Raw genomic sequence first — 20,603 nt, 5'->3', positions numbered from 1 at the left:
CTCTTGCCTCAGCCTCCCAAGTAGCTGGGACTACAGATGTGCATCATGATATGCCCAGCTAATTTTTCTATTTTTAGTAGAGATGGGGTCTCACTCTTTCTCAGGCTGGTCTCGAACTCCTGAGCTCAAGCAATCCTCCCACCTTCGCCTCCCAGAGTGCTAGGATTACAGGCGTCAGCCACCATGCCCTGCTTTCTTATCAACGTTTTTCAGACAAAATCACATTAGTTCTGTCATAGAACCAATGCAGAGCAGACAGCTCAAAATATTAACGAAGTGGGAAGGATGTAGCTAATGAATGCACAGTACATTAATGGTTTGAGAAGTTCCATTCTGGTGATTTTAATCTTGAAAATCAGTCACATGGGCAACCTGAGACCAAGGTGGATAACAATAAGCTGAAAACTGTAGTGGAAGCAAATCCATCTCAACCTACATGTGAATCAGCAGCAATGTTTGATGTTACCATTCCAACAACATTGGAGCATTTGAAACAAATCGACAAGGTAAAGAAGCCGGATAGATGGGTTCCACACGAATTAAATGTCAGCGGAGAAATTGTCTGGTAGTTTGCCTTTCGTTGTTGTCACGACATAAAGGTGAACCATTTCTACACCATATTGTCATGTGTGATGAAAAATGGATTCTTTTTGACAATTACAAGTGTTTGGCACAATGGGTGGATAAAGATGAAGTGCAGAAACACAGTCCAGAACTGAATATTCATCAGAAAAAGTTAATGGTGTCTGGAGGTCCAGTGCTGGTATTATCAGCTTCATGAAATCTGGTCAATCCATTACAGTGGATGTCTACTGCAACCAGTTGGACGAAATGCTGAGGCTGCTTGTGATTAAGCAGCCAAGATTGGCCAACAGAGACAGGCCAATTCTCTTGCAAAACAACACCCGACCACGTCACACACACAATGCTGCTCAAATTATAGAAGCTGGACTTGGAAACTCCCTGTCATCCACTGTATTCACCAGACTTTACACCAGTTGACTACCACTTCTTCCAGGCTTTGAACCACTTCTTGCAAGGAAAAATATTCAATTCTCAACAAGTTGTGGAAAACACCTTTTGCAATTTCATAGCCACTCGCTCTCCAGGCTTCTTTGTTGCTAGCATAAACAAACCACCGTTAAGATGGCAAAACTGTGTTGATAGTTTAGGCACATACTTGGATTGATTATGCTGCTTCTTGTTGTAGACATAATAAACTACACTTTTGATTTGAAATCAGACATTTCATATTTAATTACACACATATACATATATATATCTTTGACCTCTTCTGCTGCATTGGCTAAGATATTCAATACCATGTTGAACAAAAGTGGTAGTGGTAGGTATCTTTTTCTTGTTTCCAATTTTAATGAGAATGCATCATTAAATAGAATGCTTCTTAGACATATTTGGTAGATATCCTTTATCACCAAAGAGTTTTTTTTCCTAATCACAAAAGTGTGTTGAATGCTGTCAAGTATCTTTTGCTTGCTGTATCTAGAGAAGTTCATAAAGTGTTTCTGCTTTAATCTGCTAATATGAAGTGCATCAATTTTTAAAAATCATTGTGGCATTCCTGGGATAATTATTATACCTCTAAAGTATACACATTACTGTCAGTTTGGCAATATTTTACTAGATTTTTGTAAGTATGTTTACAAGTGAAACTAACCTTTATTTTTCCTTTATTACATGATCTTTGTCTGCTTTTAGAACCAAGATATACAAACTTCCTAAACTCAGTTAGGAAATGCTCTTTTACTCTTCCATGAAACAGTACGATTTGTGTATGACTAGAATTCTACATTTCTTCAATGTTTTGTAGAATTTGCCTGTAAAATGAAGCATGAGTATGTGTAGATTGTTTCGTGTACATCATTTTCTTTTTTTAGTGGTTATAGGCTGAATGAGATCAGAATGTTACCCCCAAATATGCCATTTTTGGCGTAAGGATCATTTTGATCTAAAGACAATTGAGAATCAATAGATGCAGAAAGAAGACTTCCCAGAGCTTCCTTTATCTGATTTAAAGGAAAACTCCTGAGAGATGAGGCCTGCCATAAATCCCTGCTCCTAGAAGAACACAAAGTTTTATGGTCACAAAGAACATGAAGAGATGACACTGAGAGGAATCTGCAGACAAATCTTACTAAAATAATCTTTATCTTCCATTAGGTTTTCCCATATATTAATCTTCCCACAATTCACTGTACCTAGAAACCCTGTCTTTTTCCTTTCTTTTCACAGTTGCACAATTTATCATTCTTTGTTGAAATGGTACATAATATCTCTCAGGCCTATCCACTTATTGGGCCTTCATTTCTTTTATATCAAAACCTCATGTACACTTAAAAAATATTAACATCAAATAAAACCTGTATGCCTCTTCTCATGTTAATGTTATTTGTCAGTTTAATTTCTAGGGCCTCAGCCACAGAAATTAAGAGGGTAGAGGAAGAGTTCTTTGTCCCCTACAAGGCCTATTTGAATTTTCTATTTCTTTTTGATTCATTTTGGAAACACACATTAATGGTCTATAAACCATCTTGTTTATGTTTCCTAATTTTTTAAAGTTATTCATTGTACTCAATTTAAAGACTCTATACAGTGGTTAAGGTATCTTTACAATTACTAACATTACTTCTTTCTTCATTTTATTTCTAGTTCATTCTTGCCAGTTTTAATAGTCTTTTCAAATATTCATCCTTTATTTTGCTGATTATCTTTACTGTAATTTTGTTTTCTATTTCATTTATTTTTGCTCTGTTTCTTTTTGCTATCTTTTCATTATGCTTTTGTACATTTTCTTATGGCATGTACACTGATTTTTTATTTTGTAATATATAAGCGTTTTACAGTTACAAATTTTCTTTTAAGAACTGCTTCAAATGTATTCTCCAGTTTTTGTTTTGTTTTTTTTTAAAGGCTAGTCAAGTGAAGCAGTGGGAGTGGAGAAGGAACAAAGGAATCTGTAACTGGTTGTGATCAATTAGCTGTAAACACCACTGCACTCAAACCAGCCCTACAAGTTTTGATGTGTAATATTTTCATTAAATATAAAAATATTTTCTGATTTCCATTAGAATTTTTTCTGACCCATGACTTATAGAAGTGTCTTAAAATTCCTAAAAACATGGTTTCTATTATTGTTATTAATTTCTACTTTAATTGCATTAAGCTCAAAGAACATGGCTTATGTTTGTGGAGATTTCCCTTGTTACCGAAAATGTAGTAAAAATTTTAAGTGTTTCACTTGTTTTTTTTTTTTTTTTAGAGAAAGGGTCTTGCTTTGTTACCCAGGCTGGAGAGGCACCATTATAGCTTGCTATAACTTCTAACTCCTGGGCTCAAGCGATCCTCCCACCTCAGCCTCCCGAGTAGCTGGGACCACAGGCACACACCACCATGCTTAGCTAATTTTTTGTAGAAATGGGTTCTTGCTATATTGCCCAGGCTGGTCTCAAACTTCTGGTCTCAAAGGATCCTCCCACCTTGACCTCCCAAAATGTTGGGATTATAGGCGTGAGCCACCACACTTGGCCAGAATACACAATTTGATAATATTTTGAGATTATATATACACTCACGTAACCATCACCATATCCATGATAATGAACATACTCATCCTTTCTGAAAGTTTCCTTGTGCTCCTATATAATGCCTCCCTCCTGACCCAGTCCTTTGCTCAAATACTGTTCTGCTTTCTGTCACTAAAGTTTGTGTTTTCCAGAATTTTACATAAATGGAATTATACAAGCATGTATTCCTTTTCATCTGGCTTCTTTCACTCAGCGTAATTATTCTGAGATTCATCTATGCTGTGCATATCAGTAGTTCATTCCTTTCTACTGAGTAGTATTCCATTTTACGGATATACCATAATTTGTTTAACCACTCACCTGCTGATGGACATTTGTGTTATTTCCGGTTTTGGACTATTACAAATAAAGCAACTAAGAACATTTATGTATAATTCTTTGTATGGACATATGCTTGCTTTTCTCTTGGTTACATAAATACCTAGGAGTAGAATGGCTGGGTCATATGATAAGTGTATGTTTAACTTTTTATATAACTACCATGCTGTTTTTTTTAAAAATAGTAATAAAAATATGCATGATATAAAGCATACCATCTTAACTATTTTTAAGTGCACAGTTCAGTAGTGTTAAGTACACATTGTTGCGTAACCAATCTCCAGAACTCTTTTAATTTTGCAAAACTGAAACTCTACACCCATTAAACAACTCCTGTCCCCCAGCTCCTGGCAACCATCATTCTACTTTCTGTCTCTATGAATCTTAATATTTTAAGTACCTCATATAAGTGGAATCATATAGTATTTCTTTTTATAACGGGCTCAATTAGCTTAGCATAATATCAAGATTTATCCATGTTGTAGCATGTGTCAGTATGTCCTACTGTTTTAAGGCTGAATAATATTCCATTGTATCATACATATATACTATGTTTTGTTTATCCATTCATCCATCAGTGGACACTTGGGTTGCTTCCACCTTTTGGCTATTATGAATAATAGTGCTATCAACATGGTTGTATAAACATCTCTTTGAGATCCTGCTTTCAATTATTTTGGATATATACCCAGAAGTAGAATTGCTAGAGCATATGGTAATTTTTAGTTTTTGAGAAAACTAAAAAAACCTGGTTTCCATAGCAGTTGCACCATTTTACATTTTCATCAACAATGCACAAGGGGTCCAATTTCTCCACATCTTTGCCAACTTTTGTTATTTTCTATTTGTTTGTTTGACAGTAGCCATCATAATGGGTGTGAAGTGGTATCTCATCATAGTTTTGATCTGTATGTTCTTAACAATTAGTAGTGTTGAGCATCTTTTCATGTGATTATTGGCCATTTAGATACCTTCTTTAAAGAAATGTCTATTCCAGCTCATTTTTAACTGGGTTGTTTTGTTGTTGCTGTTGAGTTGTAAGAGTTCTTTATATATTATGGATATTAACCACTTATCAAATATATAATTTGCAAATATTTCTCCCATTCCAGGTTGCCGTTTTACTCTGTTGATTAAATCCTCTGATGCACAGAAATTTTTAACTTTCCTCTAGTCCAATTTGCCTGTTTTTGTGCTGCCTGTCCTTTTAGTGTCACAGCCAAGAAATCATTGCCAAATCCAATGTCATGAAGCTTTTCCCATTTTCTTCTTAAAAGTTTTACAGTTTTACATCTATTGGATGTCAGGCAGGGCGGAGGGGGAAGGAGGGAGGGGGTGAGGAGGGGACGGGTATATGCATACACAAAGAGTGCAATGTGCACCATCCAAGGGATGGACACACTTGAAACTCAGACTTGGGAAGGGGGGCAAAGGCAACATACATAACCTAAACATTTGTACCTCCATAATATGCTAAAATTAAAAAAAAAAAGTTTTACAGTTTTAGCTCTTATGGTTAAATTTTTGATCCACTGAGTTAGCTTTTGTAAACGGTACAAGGTAAGGGTCCCAATTCCTTCTTTTGTATATGGATATTTAAGTTAGTTTTTGTACAGAGGTACAAGATAAGGGTCCCACTTCCTATTTTGAATATGGATATTCCATTTTCCAACACCATTTGTTAAAGAGATTCTTTTCCCTGGTGGAGTGGTCTTGGTACTCTTGTCAAAGATCATTTGACCATATATGTGAAGATTTATCTCTGGACTCTATTCTATTCCATCTATCTGTATGCCAGTGCCACTTTGTTTTGATTACTGTAGCTTTGTAATAAGTTTTGAAATCAGGAAGCGTGAGGCTTCCAACTTTGTTCTTTTTTGAGACTGTTTTTGGCTATTTGGGGTCCCTTGAGATTCCGTATGACTTTTAGAATGGATTTTTCTATTTCTGCAGAAAAAGTTGTTGGGATTTTGAAAGGTATTTCATTAAATAAAACTGTCAAATTGTATTCCAAAGTGGTTGTACTTCGGATTGTGCATTATAGATTCCCACTAGCAGTGTATGGAAATTTTAGTTCCTTCACATCCTCACCAATGCTTCATATGGTCACTCTTTAATTTTAGCCATTCTAGGAGGCATGGAATGGTATCTTATGACTTTAATTTGCACTTCCCTACCAGTTAATGATGTTGAACATCTTCTCATGTGTTTATTTTATTTATTTATTTATTTATTGAGACAGAGTCTCATTGTGTTGCCTGGGCTAGAGTGCCGTGGTGTCTTCCTAGCTCACAGCAACCTCAAACTCCTGGGCTCAAGCGATCCTCCTGCCTCAGCCTCCCGAGTAGCTGGGACTACAGGCATGCGCCACCATGCCCGGCTAATTTTTTCTATATATTTTTACTTGTCCGATTAATTTCTTTCTATTTTTAGTAGAGACGGGGTCTCACTCTTGCTCAGGCTGGTTTCGAACTCCTGAGCTCAAACAATCTGCCTGCCTCAGCCTCCCAGAGTGCTAGGATTACAGGCGTGAGCCACCGCGCCCGGCCAGTTTAATCTAGTTTTATCTCATCCATTGACTTTTTAAAATTAATAAAATATTTTAATTTCTATATAGCATTTTAACACTTGCTCTGTAATTTACTATAACTTTTTTTTTTTTTTGAGACAAAGTCTTGCTCTGTTGCCTGGGCTAGAGTGCAGTGGTGTCAGCCTAGCTCACAGCAACCTCAAACTCCTGGGCTCACGCGATCCTACTGCCTCAGCCTCCCGAGTAGCTGGGACTACAGGCATGCACCACCATGCCGGGCTAATTTTTTTTCTATATATTTTTAGTTGTCCTGCTAATTTCTTTGTATTTTTAGTAGAGACGGGGGTCTCGCTCTTGCTCAGGCTGGTCTCAAAACTCCTGACCTTGAGCGATCCTCCCGCCTCGGCTTCCCAGAGTGCTAGGATTACAGGCACGAGCTACCACACCTGGTCTGTAATTTACTATAACTAACTTGACATATTGGGATTTTATTTAAAGTGTTCCCTTGCTACTTCCTCAAGTCAATACCAGTATGTTCATTTTTTTCCCCTAGTGACAACTGTTTCTTTTGAACTTTCTACTTTTCCTTTATTCTATGTTGTTTCAATTTTTCCAACTCTATTATGAAAAATTCCAAATACACAGAAAATCTGAAGGAATGGTACAATTAACATCCAAATTCTCTCAGATTCTAAAATTATTTTTTCATATTGCTTTTTCTCTCTTTCTCTACATTTTGTTTTATATTACACCATTTGAAAGTGAGTTCCAAAGTAATTGAGATAGAAGTGAGAAGAGTGATTAATCTTGGGGGTTAGCAGTGAATTGGATGGGCACAGGAGAGCCCTCTAAAGCACTAAGAATGTTCTACATCTTAATGTCATGGTAGTTCCATATGTACAAAGTCATTGAGCTATACACTTGAGATCTGTACACTTTACTGGAAGTTACATCTCAAAAAAGTGGGGGGAAAAGTTACAGTCACTATGACACTTCATCCCTAAATACTTAAGCATGTATTTCCTAGGAATAAGGACATTTTCCTACATAATTACATTACCATTATCACACTTAAGAGAATTAAAAATAATTCCATAATAACTAATAGTCAGTCAGTGTTCAAAATTCCCCATGTTCCAAGAATGCCGTTTATAGTTCTTTCCCATTCCATTCCCAACCCAGGATCATACACTGCATTTGGCTGTTGTTTCTTTGGTCTTGTTTAGTATAGAATAACCCCAACCTTTTTATCCTCTATGAGACTGACTTATCAAATAGTCCAGGCCTACTGTCTTACAGAAAGCCCACATTCTGAATTTGTCTAATTGTTTCCTCATGGTGCCTAACTTTTTCCTCTATCCTCAGTGTTTATTATAAAACAGAAGGTCCAGAAGCTCAGCATTCAACATAATCATTCCAAGCAAGAATACTTCACAGATGATGTCATCCACTGAGTTTTAAATTTCAAGACTACCTAGAAGTTCTATTTGGTTCCTTCTTAGGAGTCTAACCCTGCTGTTTTGAAATCTTCTAACTCACTTATAATAAACTGTTTCCTTGTGTGTTTTATAATTTTGGACCTTGAGCACGTCAGTAGGGCATTATCTCCGTGAATTCCATGAGACCTAGATGGGCCAAAGAAGGGTTTGCATTGCTTCTGCCCAAAGCCTGAGTGTTATTACCATGCCAGGACCAGTTGTTATGTTGCTTGAGGGTTCATGGACAATGCAGGTAGTATAAATGTGAACCCCACATAATGATGAGAACAGGTCCATAGTTAAGAAGTCACAGGAGAAACTTTAATCTTTATTTAGGGCCTTGGCAAAGACAGTAATGTTTCATTGTCATATTTATGTATTCTGATGAAGAGATTTCACCTTTTCACTGAAGGTAATGTCCTTCAAACATTCAGCTTTATGTGAGAATCTGAGTTCCAACTACCCTTGTGACACTTGGCCGAAGGCCCAGTCTTGTGGTCACCACAGATTGACACGCATACCCCTTTGTTGCACAGAGTTACAAAATGACCCCACCAGAGACCACTACAGCAGAGGTCAGCAAATTTCTTCTGTAAAGAACTAGAGTTTTGTAGGCCATACAGTAGTATAGAACTACTCAACATTGCTGCTATAGCACAAAAGCAGCCACAGATAATATGTAAACAAACTGTATCACTGCTGTGTTTCAATAACACTTTATTTATGGACACTGAAATTTGAATTTCATATAATTTTCATATGCTATGAAATATTCTTCCTTTGACTTTTTTATCAAGCATTTTAAAATGTAAAATCCACTCTTAGTTTGTAGGCTATCCAAAAACAGGTGATGAGTGGGATTTGGCCTGAGGGCCATAGTTCAGCAATACCTTAACACAATCAGCTCACGTACTTCTCTGGTTTTACAACTTCTTTGTTTTCACCCTCTGTAGATTTTTCTTACTTTCTAGTGAGCTCAACTATACATTTAAATAAAACCTATTTTAGTCAGCATTTTTGGGTGAAAGAGATATTTCTGGACATACAATAATACCACAAAGTGGAAATCTAAAACCAAAATAAGTAATATTACAATTTCCTACATCTTTCCTTTTCTCACTCAATAATAATGTCTCTTAGAAAAACATTCTTTTTACAGGCTACATTGTACTATGGTGTGGACATACCTTAGTTTATGTACTCATTGCCCTATTGATGGGCATTATTTTTTTTTTTTTGTCATTATGAGTAATGGTAGTATATCCTTGTATCGATGTTCCTATACACTGATGCTTTTATTTTATGTACTAAATTCCCAATAGTGGAAGTTGTGGCTTGGAAGACATAGTATTTATAAATTTTGATAGATATTACTAAAGTGCTTTCCAATAAGCTGTGATACTTCACACTTCCACCAACAATGAAATGAGTAGTTTTCTCCTTGCACCCTTGCGATTAATAATTTAATTTTTACCAGACAGATGAAATGATCTCATGGTTGCTTTAATTTGCATTTCTCTCACAACCAAGTGAATCTGAACAATGGTCATGCATTTTACTGTTCATTTGGGTTTTTTTTTTTTTTTGAGACAGAGTCTCACTCTGTTGCCCGAGCTAGAGTGCTGTGGTGTCAGCCTAGCTCACAGCAACCTCAAACTCCTGGGCTCAAGCGATCCTCCTGCCTCAGTCTCCCGAGTAGCTGGGACTACAGGCATGCGCCACCAAGCCTGGCTAAATTTTTCCATATATATTTTTCGCTGTCCAGCTAAGTTCTTTTTATTTTTTTAGATGAGGTCTCACTCTTGCTCAGGCTGGACTTGAACTTCTGAGCTGAAACGATCTGCCCGCCTCGGCCTCCCAGAGTGCTAGGATTACAGTGAGCCACCGCACCCAGCCTTTACTGTTGATTTGAATTTAATCTTCTATGAATATCTTTTGCCTATTTTTCTATTGGGATGTCTTTTTCTTGTCAATTTTGAAGTGCTCTTTGTATATATAAGAGACTATTTACGTTTTGTATCTCGGCACCAATACTGTTTGCGCACTGACTATTGACTTTGCTCTTTTGAGGGGCCAAACCTAAGTTTTAAATTTTATTTAGTCAAATATGCCTATCTCTTATAGCTTTTGAGCTAATTAAGTTTTAATTAATTAAGACAGTAACCTCAACTCCTAGATTTTACATACGGTCTACTGGATTTTCCTTGAAAGATTTACTCTTTTTTTGTATTTAATTTCTTTTTTTTTTGCCCAGGCTAGAGTGAGTGCCATGGCGTCAGCCTAGTTCACAGCAACCTCAAACTCAAGGGCTCAAGCAATCCTTCTGCCTCAGCCTCTCGAGTAGCTGGGACCACAGGCATGCGCCACCATGCCCGGCTAATTTTTTATATATATATTTTTAGTTGTCGAATTAATTTCTATTTTTTTTTTTTTAGTAGAGACAGGGTCTCGTCTTGCTCAGGCTGGTCTCGAACTCCTGAGCTGAAACGATCCATCTGCCTTGGCCTCCCAGAGTGCTAGGATTACAGACGTGAGCCACTGTGCCTGGTCTTGTATTTAATTTCTTCATTCTACTAGAATCTATTATTCTAATAGAATAGATTCTATTATTTTTGTAGCTGATCTAAAATGTGGATCCAATTTTATTTTCTTCTAGATGTGCCAGCACCAAAAATTAAATAATTTACCTTTTTTCCTACTGATTGAATGATTATTTTCATATTAAATTCTCCTAAATTCTAGGATCTATTCCTAGATACCTGTTATATTCTACTGAAATAATTTTGAGTCCCCAGATAGCCAAAAAATCTTGCTTTTCCCCCAACCGTGAATATTAGTTTGGCTAACAACTTTCATCAGATCCTTGATGGCTCTGCTCCACTGCTTTTTAGCCCTCAGTTTGCCAGTGAGAAACAGCTATCCAATTCTCATTCTTCCATAGATTACCAGTTTATCTTTCTGAAAAGGTTTACGATTTTTCTAAGTTTTTAATTATATAGCATATGTCCAGGGCAATCTTTGTTTTCCTTTTCCTATTGACAAATCAGTTGCCCCTATATATCTAAAGACTGGTTGGTATTTTCTTCAACACAGGGAGATTTCGTATTATGTCTGTGAACACTTCTTCCCTCTATTTTATTTGCTTCTATTTATTAAATAGAAGTGGACCTTTTGGCTCTCTCCATGACTCTTATCTTTTCTCTCGTATTTGCCACCTCTTTTTGTTAAATATTTTAAGACATGTCCTTAGCTTTATCTTTCAAAATACTCATTAACTCTTTAGCTATCCTATTATTTAGCCTGTCTGTTTAACTTTTAAAGTCAACAATCATACTTTTAATTTCTATAATATAAACTCTTTATGATCCTCTGAATAATTCCATTTTCATATGAAACTGATCTGGTTTGAAGAATGCAGTACCTCCTGAAATACAGTATTTTTTAATGTTCTAGTTGCTTTATCTTGGTTTTTCTCTGTTGCTGTTAGTGTCCCAGTCATACTTATAAACGAAAATTACGTTGATTTGGTGTGGACTTATTCCTGTACAGTTGTATAGGTCCAGTAAATCTACTATCAAAATGGTAAGTGGTTTGGTATGTTGATAGACTATGATATTGTAGTTTATAATAAGAAATATGTATTTTGATCTTCATCTCCAGTTTTAGGCACAGAGCTCCTAAAATCAATGTAAGTTCCTAAGTGATCGGAGATAGTGGTGCTAGGTGCATCTTAAAAAAAAAGAGAGAGAGACAAAGTCTCATTCTGTCACCCACGCTAAAGTATAGTGGTCTGATCATAGCTCACTGGAACCTTGAATTTTTGGACTCAAGTGATCCTCCTGCCTCAGCCTCCGGAGTTGCTGGCACTGTAAGTGTGCACAACCATGACGGGCTAATTTTTAAACTGTTTGTAGAGACAGTGTCTCACTGTGTTGCTCAGGCTGGTCTTGAACTCCTGGGCTCAAGAGATCTTCCCACCTTGGCTTTCCAAAATGCTGGGATTACAGGCATGAGCCCCTGTGCTCGGCCAGGTGCATTTTGTACTCATATTTGGTCTGTGACCCTGGTTCCTGACACAGAGCTCCTAATCCCTTGGATTTCCTAGGTAATAGGAGCATCTTTTGTTCTAATGAGGTGGCTCTTGGTGGATTCCTGGACAGCAGCTGATCACCAGAAAGACCAAGCCATGATTAGAAGCTTGGAACTTTCAGCCCCACCCACCAATCTCTGGGAAGAGGTTGAAAGAGGTGCTAGAGATTGAGCTAATAATTGATCATGCTTAAGTGATGAAGCCTCCATAAAAATCCTGAAAATACAAGGTTCAGAGAGCTTCCAGGGTGCTTAACACTAGTAGCTGGCGAAGGTGATACTCCTGAAGAGTGCATGGAAGCTCTGCACCCTTTCCCACATACTTTGCCCTAAGTATTTCTTCCATTTGGATATTCATCTTTGTAACATCTTTTGCTCTTTGTAAGATCCTTTAAAGCAGCAGTCCCTAACCTTTTTGGTACCAGAGATTGGTTTCACAGAAGATAATTTTTCCACTGACCGCGGGTGGGGTGGGGAAGGCAGAGCTGGAGGGGAGGTGGAACTCTGTAGCCAGCTCCTAACAGGTCTCCCTAACAGGTTGCAGACTGATACCTGCTGTGTGACCTGGTTCTTAAGTTTCATGGAAGACAATTTTTCCACGGATGGGTGGGGGAGGGTGGGGGAGAGGCAGAGCTGTGGGGAGTGGAGCTCTGTGGCCGGATTCCTAACAGGCTCAGACTGGGATTGGGGATTGTAGCTTACACAAATAAATTAAAGTTTTTCCCTGAATTTTTTGAGCTATTCTAATAAATGATCAAATATGAGAAAGGGGTTGTGGGAACCCTTGATTCATAGCCAGTGGTCAGAAGCACAGGTCACAACCTGGAACTTGGGACTGGCATCTGAAAGGGGGGGGCAGTTTTGTGGGACTGGGCCCTTAACCTGAAGGGTCTTCACTATTTCCAGGTAAGATACTGTCAAAACAGAGTTAAATTGTGGGACAACCAGTTGGTATCTAGAGAGAATTGGATAATTGTTTGGTGGGGGAAAAAAACATCTCTACACATCTGGTCACACAAGTGTGTTGTGTTGAGAGTATGGTAAGAGAAAGCAGTTTGTTTTTCTGTACTATACACAGATTACTAAAGGGTACGTGGGTGAGGAAAAGTCTGGTGTACTCCAAAGAGAAGCACAGTATTCTTATATTCCTGGGTTGATTAGTCTTTACTCCCCCTAGCCACACACTGGATTTCTCTGAGGTTCAGACACATGTGATGTTCGGTTCTTCTAATCTTTCTCATTCCAGTATTCATGCAGAGATTATCAAAACAGAAATTTCATTTTGTTTAGAAAACAATTTTCAGAGCTTTTTCACAGAATAATCACTATAAACAATTTGCTCCATATATACAGAAGAGGAACTGACAGGGTCCCCTCGTACAGCTCCAGGAGGCTACATTTATATCTCTATGGAGACATGCAATGTAGGGCTGTATTGGGGACTCAGCAGCCCATTATCAGAGGTTTCAAAATATCTGGCCAGGACCTTTTTTTTAAATTTATTTTTATTTTAAATTCAGAATTTCAATGATTTTAGTGGGGTCTGGTTTGCTTTGGTTCTCCACAGTACTCACAACTAACCCATACCTTCAAAATATTCATATTTAAATTACAGGCCTAATTCCTGAAGACATAAGACTTTGTCCTCCTGCCAAAGCAAGATCTTCAATTAATTACCCTGATGACTGCCCAAGAGGCAAATCCACTTCTTTGTAACTGCTGACAAGTTTTATGCTTCATCAGGATTTTGCTGAGAAGACTGGTTCCCTTCATGTAAGACTCTAGCCCCTAGAATTTTATTTGGTTTTCTATTTTGGCTTATTCATTTATCCAATCAGGCATTTTCCATTTTCCAGGAATTCCTAAAAATTCCTAGTCCTCTGACAGCATCCTCTCTTGTTTTATTAACTTATTTTTTTATATATCTTTATCGTCATAGCAATAGAATTTTTAGAGAGAAAAAAATACATAAAGGCAAGTTTTTAGTCTGTTATCTTGGACTACAAATCTAAATCCTCTTTTTAAAAATAATCTCATTTTTGGTACTTGATTTCATTTACTGCTAGTAGGTTCCACTGCCCTGTGTTCCTGAGTGTAGAGGACAAACAGATACAGATACGTATGTTGACAGAGGGGCTGTTGTGCATTACCGCAATTTTACTTAGAATGTGAACTATCCTGGGTTAGACAATATATGTAAAGATGTTAGCAAAGAATTCGGAATATAACATGGCCAATACTCAGTCACTGTTAATACCAATAAGAATTGAGGGAAGAAAAGGAGACGAAAAGAGGCAGTTAAGAAAGAACTAAGAGATTCAGATGAAGGGAGAACGGCAAAACAATTATTGAAAGAGTTTAATACTGTAGACCCATTTATTGACTATTCATAAGATCTACTAAGTTTATGATATGGAGTTTTTCTGAGTATTGAATATGAAAAGTTAAACTGAGAGTATAACAGACAAGAATGAGCCAGCCACTTATTTAATCTAAGCCTAGCCAGGATAATTAGGGTAAGCCTAGTCAATTCCCTAGTAGTTCTTCATTTATGATCATTTTACATCTTTGAAGAGTCTCAATTATCTTTATCGCCTTCTACAAGGGAAATTATAAGCTTTAGTGGTAATTGTAAATTTCTCTTGGCCCCTCTCATAAATACAAAAAGGTTAGTTAATCTTAATCATTTAGATTAGGCTAAGAAATTTGAAAGAGTATCTTTAACAACCTCACATAATTACTAAGTTTAGCAGAACCTGAAAGGAGGAAGAATACTGTGATGAAAAAAAGGCAAAAGCCTGGGACTTAGGACATTTCCTACATCCTGCTCATGAATACAGGCAATAAAGAATTAATTTAAAATCTACTGGGGGCTGGGCGCAGTGGCTCCCGCCTGTAATCCTAGCACTCTGGGAGACTGAGGCAGGTGGATCACTCAAGGTCAGGAGTTCGAGACTAGCCTGAGCAAGAGCGAGACCCCATCTCTATTAAAAATAGAAGGAAATTAGCTGGACAACTAAAAATATATAGAAAAAAGTAGCCGGGCATGGTGGTGTGGGCCTGTAGTCCTAGCTACCAGGGAGGCTGAGGCAGGAGAATTGCTTGAGCCCAGGAGTTTGAGGTTGCTGTGAGCTAGGCTGACGCCATGGCACTCTACCCCGGGCGACAGAGTGAGACTCTGTTTCAAAAAAAAAAAAAATAAAAATAAAAAAAAATCTACTGGGGATAGGATGTTTTACCATAAATCGTTTTGTAATACAGGCTGCTTCAAAGATAGAATTTCTATTCATAGATAGTTCATAAATAATTTCACCTTATACTCCCCTTTTAAGAGAGGCAACCCTGGAAAGATACTGCTTAGTAATTCCTCATCTTAATGTGGGAAAAATCATTTTAATTTCATTCTACCCAACAGAAGAAAGAGAAAGGGTGGGAGAAGTGAATTTGTTTTATAAATTGATTCGTAATTCTGCACAATGAATAATTAGAGTCCATTTTATTGCAACCAATTCTTATCTGTTCATGGAAGAAAGGGCAAGAAAAGTATGAATGGATGTCTTCCCTGACAATAAACATCTTAGAAAGCCATATTTCCCAAGTAAGATCAAAATCTACAGGCTGATTATTGCTAACTCCATTAGTCCTCAGTCTAACCTCTAATGCAAGAATTCCTAACTTCTGGGCATAAAATATCTTTATAATAACATTTTTTAAGACAAAAAAAATTTGAAATACTGAACAACAGCATTCATACTTTTAATTTCTGTTGTCTAAGAAAAAAATGAAAAACTGACTTCAGTTGTATTCAGAAATGAAATTTTTTTATTAATGTCAAAAGCAACCATATACATTAAAAAAGTAGTGATGCATATAGACACATTATTTATTAAGTCTATTGGCAATATTTTTTGCACTTGAGGATTATAGACCACCCACAATAATTTTGCAGATTTCTCTGCTTTAAATGTCATTTACAAGGTACACTGTTCCAATGGTGATACTAATAAACAATTATCAAAAGTTATGTAGACAAGAGGAAAAATATCAAGCACACTGAAAATTCAACATTTGATAATAACTCAGAATGGGAATTTATTAAGGGTGAAGAATGAATCTTACCTGGCATATACTAGATAATAAACAAGCTCAAGTCTGAAATTCTGACTGATTTTAAACCAGTACTCAGACGTGAATGTGGTGCACGTTTGGTAGATAGGTTAGAATGTCAAATCTGACACTAGAGATAATTTGTTTCAGTTAAGGAACACAGACTTTGGCAACAAATAATTATCTTTTCCATTCTTGTTTGAGATGGATCCTTTCTATTTGCATGACCTCTAAGTATGAATAATATAGTCATTTTCAACAACTGATTTTTCTGAAAGAAACAAAGAAACAGCAAAATGATGATATTAAAAACTGACTCACCACTGTCCTCTGTTTGTTGGGCAGGAAGACTCTAACGATAGGTTTTTGTGGTGACTTGGGGTTGCTCCGTGACACATCTGTGGGATTTTGAAAAACTGAAAGAGATGAAGGTAGCACTGAAAGGCTAGAAGAGGAAGAAGATGTAACTGTGTCCGTTGACGCAGAGCTAGAAACAGAAAAATCAGTTCCATTCCCCAGGGATTCCAATAATTGTTGTTCTCTCTGTTGGAGGGCATCTAGCTTGCTGGTGTATTCTTCATAGGCCTATAAAATAAAGTAGACTTATATTGAATCTGGACTTTATTTTGACATTAACAAAAGGAAATATGAAATTTCAGTCTTTGATTATAATCTCTTCAATAATATATTGCTAATGGAGATTTAAGTTACAAGTTACAAAGTAAGTGCTACAAATACTGCAAATTAATACTTTCACCATTAAATTGATAAACTGTTTGTTATAAGGCACTACACTACATTACACCAAGAAGTCTGGCCTAAATGTATGTGATATCTAGATGGTTTATGAATAATAAAAAAACATAGTATTTTTAGCTTTCTCATCAAATCATAATTTATCTCTCAAATCACATATTTAAGATAAAATACTATAATACATCAAGGATAGGTGTCCAATGCCCCCATTAAAAAATTCTTTTTTCCAGAAGAGCTGTAAGCATATAAAGTTTCATACCCCGCCCCCCGCCACACGCTCTTAACAGAAAAAGAAGTTGAAAAGGAGATGAGGTGTTAAAAAAGATTTGTCAAAAAATAAGACTCAAGACACAGTGCAAGATCTCATTGTTAGCACCAAAACCTCCGCAATGTGGCTCAGAAGATGTGTAACTGCCTCCTTCTTCTATTTTGTTTATTTCTCATGTATAGCACTTACACAAATAAAAATATATCCATCTGCTTCTTGACAGCCCAATAATAAAATCCTTGAGGTAGAAAATGCCATTTTTAAATCTTTGATTTTCCCTCATGGTCTTTCATAAATGCTTGTAGTATTATAAGCTTAACAGAAAAAGAAGTTGAAAAGGAGATGAGGTTGGCAAAAATGTTTTGATTGTAATGGTTCCTATTTTGGTTAATAAAGATGTGTTTGAGTCTAGTTATTAATATAATGATTTAAAATTCATGGTCTGAAACCATACTTTTGCACCAATCTAACATATGGTTCTGTTAATAAGAGGTTCCTAGAGTAGTCAAATTCATAGAGACAGAGAGCAGAATGGCGGCTGCGAGGAACTGTGGGGAGAACGGAGTAGGGATTTAGTGTCCAATGGGTACAGAGTTTCAGTTTGGGATGACAAAAAAGTTCTGGAGATAGATGGTGATAATTGTTGTACAACAATATGAATGTGCTTAATGCCACAGAACTATATATTCAAAAATGGTTAAAATAGGTATTTTATGTTATGTATATTTTGCCACAAATAAAAGAGAAAAGAGAAAGTGTTAAGGACTCTTAAATGGTGGACTGGAAACCTGTAGAATAGTAGGACACAGTGGGTTATCATCAGTAGACTTGGCTTTTCACTGACAGGGCTTCAAATATCAATACCTACAGGTCTTTTCTCTTGGGTTAGTCAACTTTCCCCAGGCAAGAATTCTATTATCTCTAGCCAGGCTCCTCTTCATGGTATATAAATGGTGATAAGTGCAATGTTCTAACTCATTTATGTGTTTATTGTGTATATCTTCCTCCCCCCATTAAAACATGAGCTATTAATATTTAAAGGCAGAGATTTGGGGCCATTTTTTAAAATTGCTATTTCCTAGGTCCTAGAACAGTACAAATGCTATCAGGCACTCAGTAAATATCTGTTAAATGAATGAATCAACTATTTATGGAGTACTTAATACATATGTCAGGAACTCTATTTCATAATTATGAACTCAATTAATCCTTAAATTGCCACACATGATATTATTCCCATTTTACCAATGAGGTTGGGAATAAGATTAGGTACTATGTCTGTGGAAACTAAGGTGCACTTGGGATTCAAACATGGAGTCTGTGTGACTCCACGATTCATCTTAATCATTTTATTATACTGACTTCTACAGTACGTGTGTGTATGTGTGTGTGTATATGCACATATATGCATATTACAAATTTTGTAGCACTAGTCCCTGAGAATAAGAATCTGCTTTACCACATGCTAATGATACAACATATGAGTCATGGTCTGATGTATACTATCCCAATTATACTTAGTTTGAATAGGTGATTCAATTTTGTGTGGATAATTCTAAAAGGAACCAACCAAATAGAATATATCTAGTATAAGGTCCACTAACAACGTCACATAAAATAGCTTAAGGAATTAGAAATATTTAGCTAAAATAAGAAGAGCTGTTGGGAGGGGCAGGGGTGAGAGAGAGAATGTCATGATAAATATAGAATAAGGAAGTGATCAAGAGCATAGACTTCTGAGTTAGAGATCTGCATTATTTCCATAATTAGCAGTCACTGCAGGTAAGTTACTTAGCCTCTTACTGTTTCTTCAGCTATAAAAAGGAGATAGCAAAAATACCTAGTATCTAGCTCAAAGTAATTATAAGGATTAAATTAATAAATGCACTTAACACAGTACTGGGCACAGAATAACAAGCTTGAAGGTTTGTTGTTGTTGTTGTTAATGATCTGTCCTTGAATAGTAAAAAGCCTGAAGAGTGTGTGTGGAGGAGGTGGTGAATCACCGCTATACTGAGACTGGTTAGTGATCTAAATGTATTATGCCTGAGCATGGTGGGGGGAAATTGTCCTTAAGGTACAGAAATGGCTGGCAGAAAAACTGCTGGTTATATTGTCTAATTCTGATTAACAAAATATTACCATTTTTGGTAGGACTATTTGCCTCCTTATGATTTCTTTGCTTGGCCTCCTAAGACATACAAGTAAAAGAGATAGCATGGGATATTAGGAAGTATACCAACCAGTATTCAGAGATAAGAATTCTAGTCCTAGCTTTAATACTAACTAGTAGTGTGATCTAAGACAAGCCACATGAAGTAGAGGAGAAAGAAGAAAGCAGTTTATTAACTGTTATTTCCGAACTTTCCAAGTTTATTTTAGAAATGCAAGCTTACTTTCTCATAAAATACTGAAGACTTAATTTGCCCTTTAAAAAGTAATTAGATTACTAAGTTGAAGAAATTTAGTTTAGATGCCTTTCAATCTGTACTTAAAAACTTCCAGCATTTAGAGCCAAATGGCAACCTGATCATTTATAATTTAGGGTTATCTCCCTGTATGACTAATGATTATAGCTGAGCCAGCTTCTACAGAGAAAGGCAGTGTAGGATAGTAGTGAACAGTGTGGGCTGTAGAGCCTGACCGCCTAGACTCCATAATAGCTTGCTGGGTTATACAAGGAAACTAATGCCAAGAAAGCTTATCTGTGATTAGAATAGTATCCACTATCTCATAGGATTAAGAACAATGACTAACTCTATAAATTCACAATCATGCTCAGGGCTTGGCACAAACCTCAAGGCACTCTTAAACAATAAAGCTAAACAATGTTGGACTATTTACAGATTATAAATTTTTTCTTATGAAGCAGAAACCAATTTTGGGGGGACTTAAGTTAGAAAAGATATTTTACAAAATTGTCCCGTTTTCCAATATGGTAACTAGTCTGCTGACCTCCAAAAGAGTGTTCCCTCTCTTCTTTTTTAATTCAAAGAAATACTTCGAAATTTCCCTTTTAGTTTTGTAAATTACAAAAGTAGCATTTATTGTAACAAGTGAAACAAAACAAGATTAAGAAGTATAATAAAGTCAAAGCTAATTCTCTCTTCTTGTATCTATTCCTAATCCTATCCCCTAAAATAACCAAGATTATCAGTGCAAATGCTTTTAGTTCATTTTTTTTCTTCCCAAAATTACTAAAGATATGATACTCAAAAGCTTACCTCCAGATATATTGATGGTGGATTATGCTCCCCACCAAATTTGTCCAGCAGGGCCTCTATATGTTCTTGTGTCAACTTAATCATTTGTTTGATATTCCACACCTAAAAAATATTTTAAAACAATTTAAATAAAAATTACTTAGGATATGAATTAGAAATATTTTAATGTAGACAACTACACTGCAGTAACTTTCAATGTTCCTCAAAATTTAGAGCTTAAAGATCATT

The 20,603-nt window shown here is 36.4% G+C and overlaps 1 protein-coding gene across 1 annotated transcript in view; it reads right to left on the bottom strand.

The window, feature by feature from the left end:
• Positions 1 to 20,603, bottom strand: part of BRAF (B-Raf proto-oncogene, serine/threonine kinase) — a 195,241-nt gene that overhangs the window by 100,316 nt on the left and 74,322 nt on the right. Inside the window, exons 2-3 of the mRNA XM_012649745.1 lie at positions 20,376 to 20,477; positions 16,449 to 16,712 (exon numbers count right to left, since the gene is read on the bottom strand). Coding sequence (XP_012505199.1) covers positions 16,449 to 16,712; positions 20,376 to 20,477 — 366 coding nt within the window. The remainder of the gene's footprint in view (positions 1 to 16,448; positions 16,713 to 20,375; positions 20,478 to 20,603) is intronic.

Source organism: Propithecus coquereli, unplaced genomic scaffold (assembly GCF_000956105.1).
Source record: "Propithecus coquereli isolate 6110/MARCELLA unplaced genomic scaffold, Pcoq_1.0 Scaffold302, whole genome shotgun sequence".
NCBI classification, from domain to species: domain Eukaryota; kingdom Metazoa; phylum Chordata; class Mammalia; order Primates; family Indriidae; genus Propithecus; species Propithecus coquereli.
Note: the sequence above shows the minus strand (reverse complement) of the source record. Positions and strands in the feature narration are given on the sequence as shown.